Source organism: Bos taurus, chromosome 7, assembly GCF_002263795.3.
Source record: "Bos taurus isolate L1 Dominette 01449 registration number 42190680 breed Hereford chromosome 7, ARS-UCD2.0, whole genome shotgun sequence".
NCBI lineage: Eukaryota > Metazoa > Chordata > Mammalia > Artiodactyla > Bovidae > Bos > Bos taurus.
This window is the reverse complement of record NC_037334.1, coordinates 40,523,585-40,530,550: the sequence shown is the minus strand read 5'-3', so window position 1 is coordinate 40,530,550 and position 6,966 is coordinate 40,523,585. Positions and strand designations below refer to the sequence as shown.

The 6,966-nt window shown below is 38.1% G+C and overlaps 1 protein-coding gene across 1 annotated transcript; it reads left to right on the top strand.

Moving 5' to 3' along the window:
* The first annotated feature begins 1,399 nt into the window (after window positions 1–1,399).
* Window positions 1,400–2,374, top strand: OR2BB11 (olfactory receptor family 2 subfamily BB member 11). The gene has a single exon (NM_001390809.1). The coding sequence runs from the start codon at window positions 1,400–1,402 to the stop codon at window positions 2,372–2,374; it is 975 nt and encodes a 324-aa protein (NP_001377738.1).
* Window positions 2,375–6,966: the final 4,592 nt, after the last annotated feature.

Below are 6,966 nucleotides of genomic sequence, written 5' to 3'. Positions count from 1 at the left end.
CAACCTGAGTAACTAGTGATACAGACATAAAAGTTAAAGTTCATGCTTAGTTGCTTCTAATCTGTTTCAAGCTACTTAGAGTAGAAAGTTCTCCATTTCTATTTCCATAAACTTGTAGAGAGGAACATCCTCCCTCTTGAATGTAGGCACAATCTTATTTCTCATTTAGAGTTTATGAAATCTAATTTCATTATTATTTCTGAATTTATCTTGATGTGGTTTATATAAGTTTCTATGAAAAAATATAAAGGAGAACACAGCTTTGACTATATTGGTTGATTTCTTGGCTAATGTATATTGTTTTAGAAAATGACCCCCTAGATTCAAGTACAAGACAACAGTTTCATTTTGACATACTCTATTTCATATTTATCTATGGTTTCTTCCATAAATATATGTAACTAGATCCACAGGTAGAGGAGAGCTAAGAAAAAATTTATGTATTTACCTATTGCATGTCTAGTCATGAATGTAAGAAATTGCTACATATGACCTCAAGGCATTCTTTATAGTGAAAATAGTTTGTGATCATAGGAAACCCATAGATCTTTATTACTGAGTCTTAGTAGAGCGTATTAAATAGGATACTAAGAAATTATGAAATATCTGAATACCCAGCATTAAGATCATAAAATTGAGAATGATAGAGGCAGGAATTCTGAGAAATGTAATAGATCATATTAATTGTTTCTAATTCTCTCTTCATGCCTCATCATTTTAGAGTTTGCTGTCGGTGGAGCTTACTTCCCCATCATATTGATGTTGGGTTTCTGCTTGTGACTTACTTTAGTCAGTGGAACATGGTAGAAAGTAATAGAGTCAGCTTTAAGTTCTGCCCTTAGGGGAAATCCCTGGTGACTTAGAGGGTAAAGCATCTGCCTGCAACACGGGAGACCCAGGTTCCATCCAAGACCCAGGTTTGATCCCTGGGTCAGGAAGATCCCCTGGAGAAGGAAATGGCAACCCACTCCAGTACTCTTGCCTGAAAAATCCCATGGATGGAGGAGCCTGGTAGGCTACAGTCCATGGGGTAACAAAGAGTCAGACACGACTGAGCAACTTCACTTCACTCACTTAGGGGAAATCAGGTAATTTGCTTGTCCCTTTTTGGCTCCTGCCATCTTCTTTGAGAAGAGCAAGCCCCAGAGTGAGAGACTTATGGTGGAGTATATCTGTACTTGACGGGCATCCTAAAGCAAAATGCCTCCACCTGACTTACAAACATGGGAGCAAGAAAACACATGTTTACTATCATAAGCCACTGAAATTTGTGGAGTTACTTTTTACCTCATATTATTACAGCAATACCTGACCAATAAAAATATTTTCAAAAGCTTTTATTTTATTTTACTTCTGTTTCCCTTTCCTTCTTCTTATAGCTCAACCAGATCAGTCAACCATGGAAGAAGAAAATGAGACATTAACAGCAGATTTTATTCTCTCAGGACTCTTCCCCAATATGAACTATGTCAGTATTCTTATCTACATTATCATCTTAATTTATCTTGCTGCAGTAACAGGAAACTTCTTCCTGTTCCTCCTGATATGGATGGACTTGAGTCTCCACACTCCAATGTACTTTCTGCTTAGTCAGCTTTCTCTCATAGACCTGGCCCTCATCAGCAGCACTGTTCCAAAGATGATGGTAAACTTTTTCTCTGGAAGGAAAGACATCACTCGGGCAGCCTGTGGAACCCAGGTATTTTTCTTTTTTACTCTTGGGGGTGCTGAATGTATCCTCTTGACTCTCATGGCCTATGACCGATATGTGGCTGTCTGTAACCCCTTGAGATACGCAGTCATTATAAACCATGGGGTCTGTCTGAAAATGGTCATAGTGTCTTGGACTGGGGGAATTTTAGCTTCCACAGCCCACACATTCTATACTATGAGCCTGCCTATCTGTGGCTCCAGAGAAATCCACCATTTCTTCTGTGAGATGCCAGCAATCATGAAGATCTCATGCAAAGACACTTCCATCTATGAAGTGGTGGTCTTCGTGATGGGCATTTGTTTCATCATCATCCCTTTTGGATTTATTATGGCTTCCTACATGCTCATCTTCCACACTGTCCTTCATATGAAATCCCCCCAAGGCAGGAGCAAAGCCTTGGCCATCTGCTTCTCCCATCTTACAGTGGTAAGCTTTTATCTAGGACCATGTGTTTATATGTACATGACACCTGGTTCTTCTCATACCCCTGATCAGGAGCAGGCTGTGTCTGTATTTTGCACTGTGCTCACACCCATGCTCAATCCATTCATCTATAGCTTGAGAAACAAAGATGTTTTGGGGGCTTTTCAGAAGGTCCTGAGGAAGCATCCAGTCTTTAAATGGACCACATACATATCAAAGTGGAAAACAGTTATCTAGAGGGTCAAAAACAAAGACTTCAAGAGCATCTCAGTGGCATTTTCAAGCATGAGGAACTTTGCTGTAACCCCATACACAAACCACATTATTGAATTCAATTAACAATATTAATTCAATAATAAATAGTTCATAAGGAGCTTTTTCTCAGTTTCTAATAGCTTGTTTTCAAAACAGATCAATCCAATTGCTATTAATCAAATCAGCTCATAAGCACAGACAAATTTCCAATCTTCTCTTCTTAAACATCAAATATTTAGACATTTTTAAGTGTCCTTAAGCCTCAGCTTTATTTGGCATTATTGGTAATTCAAGTCTTGTTAATTTCCATTGTTAGAAGTACAAAGTTCCTGTGAAAGACATATGTGACTGATGTAAAAAAAGAATTGATTTTATCAAGGACAATAAAAAGATAATTTTTTTTCTGTTAAATACCTGACTCTTTGCGACCCCGTAGGCTGTAGCCTCTGTCCATGAAACTCTCCAGGCAAGAATACTGGAGTGGCTAGATAGTCCCTTCTCCAGGGGATCTTCCTGACCCAGGGATTGAACCTGGGTCTCTCACATTGCAAGAAGATTCTTTACCATCTGAGCCACCAAGGAAGCCCTAAATACCCTAGAAAACGCAATATGTTGTCTCTATTCTCTCTGCCTATCTTGGATAGAAGCTTTTCTTGGACAAGCTTTGGATTCTTCATTCATTGAGTGCATTTGTAACTCAAGATAAAAAGTAGAAATAAGAGTATCAGAAGGCTACACCTACCCATCAGCTATTTAGAGGAGGTACCCTCTGCCTATGCCAAATATTTCCCAGACTCTGGAATCAGTCCATATTCACACCTGTTTTGTTTTTTTTTTTCCCCCGTATGGGATACTTTTAAGCTCTTATAAAGCACTGTCATTTATCCATAAAAAATGTGTAAATAAGTCAACTTTGATGCACAGAGTTAAAAAATTGGAGTATTTTTGAAGAAACTTATGTAAAGCAATTGCAAGTTTCATCAAAAAATGAAACACATTGAATTACGAATGAGGCTGAAGTAACCAATAAAAGTTAGCAACATTTCACAGTTGATTATATAAATATTAGAGAGATGTTGCATTGAACTCCCAAGAGGAGATCCATGACTGCATGTGGAAACACATGCAAACCCAGATTGCTAACTAAGATTAGAGTGGGTGATGCCTCTATTGCTTAGGACATAGACTATAGACTCTCTATTGCTTAGAACATAGACTACAAGCAGGAAAGCGGACCAGCTGCTACTGAGAACATGGGCTGTAAAAAGCATTCGGGCAAGGCTCTCTCTAACATTGTGTCATGTGAGGCAATCCCACATTTCACATGACAAAAGAGGATAAAGTCAGGTTAGAATTGTGAGTCCCAGTAATAAGGCCCAAGACAAGATTTTCTAGATGCAGAAAAGATTTTATTTAGTTTTCTATGTCTATGAAAATAGTCCTTGATATCAGGCCATATGAATCATAATAAAACTTTGTGATTGAAATACATTACAAAATCTAAGCTTGTTTTCTACCTTCATGAGTCTGTTTCTGCTCTGTATATAGATTCATTTGTATTATTTTTTAGATTCCACACATAAGTGATATCATATAGTATTTTTCTTTCTCTGCCTGATATACTTCACTAAGTATAATATTCTCTAGGTCCATCCATGTTTCTGCAATTGGCAATATTTTATTATTTTTTTACAGCTCAGCAATATTTTATTGCATATGGATAACACAACTTCTTAAGCCAATCATCTGTTGATTGATTGGGCACTTTGGCTATTTTCATGTCTTGGCATTTGTAAATAGTGCTGCTATAAATATTGAAGTGCTTGTGTCTTTTCAAATTAGAATTTTCATTTTTACCAGATATATACTCAGGATCACATGATAGCTCTACTTTTAGTTTTGAATGAAAAATCCAGACTGCTTTCCATAGTGGATGCAACAATTTATAGTCCCACCAATTTAAGCTGGATTTGGAAAGGGCAGAGGAACCAGAGATCAAATTGCCAACATCCATCAGATAATAGAAAAAACAAGACAGTTCCAGAAAAACATATACTTAGGCTTTATTGACTATGCCAAAGCCTTTGACTGTGTGCATCACAACAAACTGTGGAAAATTCTTCAAAAGATGAATACCAGACCACGTTACTGCCTCCTGAGAAATCTGTATGCAGGTCAAGAAGCAACAGTTAGAACCAGACATGAAACAATGGACTGGTTCCAAACTGGGAAAGGTATAAGTCAAGGCTGTATATTGTCACTCTGATTTATTTAACTTCTATAAAGAGTACATCATGAGAAATGCTGGGCTGGATGAAGCAAAAGCTGGAATCAAGATTGCCAGGAGAAATATCCATAACCTCAGATATGCAGATGACACCACCCTTATGGCAGAAAGTGAAGAGGAACTAAAAAGCCTCTTGATGAAAGTGAAAGAGGAGAGTGAAAAAGCTGGCTTAAAACTCAACATTCAGAAACAAAGATCATGGCATATGGTCCCATCACTTCATGGCAAATAGATGGAGAAACAATGGAAACAGTGTCAGACTTTATTTTCTTGGGCTCCCAAATCACTACAGATGGTGACTGCAGCCATGAAATTAAAAGACACTTGCTCCTTGGAAGAAAAGCTATGACAAACCTAAACAGCATATTATAAAGCAGAGGCATTACTTTGCCAACAAAGGTCCATCTAGAGTAAAAGCTATGTTTTTTGCAGTAGTCATGTATGGATGTGAGAGTTGGACCATAAGGAAAGCTGAGCACTGAAGAACTGATGCTTTTGAATTGTGGTGTTGGAGAAGACTCTTGAGAGTCCCTTGGACTGCAAGATGATCAAACCAGTAGATCCTAAAGGAAATCAGTCCTGAATATTCATTGGAAGGAATGATGCTGAAGCTGAAACTCCAATACTTTGGCCACCCAATGCAAAGAAATGACTGATTGGAAAACACCCTGATGCTGGGAAAGATTGAAGGCAGGAGAAGGGGATAACAGAAGATGAGATGGTTAGATGGCATCACCCACTCAATGGACATGTATTTGAGCAAGCTCCAGGAATTGGTGATGGATAGGGAAGCCTGGCATGTTGCAGTCCATGGGATTGCACAGAGTCAGACATGACTGAGTGACTGAACTGAACTGAACTGAAGTACCATCTCTCTGCAGCTTCTTCTTTGTCTTTGAATGTGGAATATCTTTTTTTGGTGGGTTCCAACATACTTCTGTTGATGGCTGTTCAACTTCTAGTTGCAGTTTTGGTGTTCTTGCAGGAGGAGATGAGCGCACATTCTTCTACTCCACCATCTTGAGCTAAAAGCCTGAAGTAGCGTATGTCTTTAGACTAAAGAGCGTTTTTTAGTTTTTCTTTTAGATAGATCTTCTAGTTTTAAATTGTCTCAATGTTTATTGATCTGGAATGTCTTCTTTGTATATTTTGGAATTTTTATACATTTTTTAAAGGTTATACTCCATTTACAGTTATTACAAAATATTACTGTATTCTTTGTGTCATACAATACATACTTGTAGCCTGCTGCTGCTGCTGCTAAGTCACTGCAGTCGTGTCCGACTCTGTGCGACCCCATAGACGGCCACCCACCAGGCTCCCCCGTCCCTGGGATTCTCAAGGCAAGAACACTGGAGTGGCTTGCCATTTCCTTCTCCAATGCATGAAAGTGAAAAGTGAAAGTGAAGTCGAACAGTCGTGTCCGACTCTTAGCGACCCGATGCACTGCAGCCCACCAGGCTCCTCCATCCATGGGATTTTCCAGGCAAGAGTACTGGAGTGGGGTGCCATTGCCTTCTTGTACCATTATTTGTACCACTCACTCTCACATCCTTTTATTGTTCCTCCCTACTCACCACTGAAAACCACTAATATGTTCTCTGCTCCCTTTTTCTGTTGTTTTTATATTCACTAGTTTCTAGTATACTTTCGATTTTACATATAAGTGATATCATATAATATTTGTGTTTTCTAACATTCCACTCAACATAATGCACTCCAAGTCCACCCATGTTTCTCCAAATGGCAAAACTTTATTCTTTATGGCTTAGTAGTATTCATTGCATATATCTATATGTACCACTACTTTATCCATTCATCTGTTGATGGATACAGGTTGCTTCCTTATCTTGGCAACTGTAAATAATGCTGTTATGAACATTGGAGTGTATGCATCTTCTTGAATTAGTGTTTATATATATATATATATATATATATATATATATACACTCATGAATGGAATTGCAGGGTCATTGGGAATTTTATTTTTAGTTTTTTGAAAAAACTCTACACTGTTTCCCACAGTGGCTGACCAAATATTATGTTCCCAGCAACAGCACAGGAGGGTCTCATTTCCTCCACATCCTTACCAATATTTATTACTTGTGTTCTTTTTCTGATAACCATTCTAATTGGTTTGAGGTAATATCTTATGGTTTTGACTTGCATTCTTTTGATGATTAGCAATGTTAAGCTATTTATCACTAACAAAACAAAAAGGCAGCCTACTGAATAAAAGACAATGGTTGCAAATGACATGTCTGATAAGAGATTAATATCCAACATA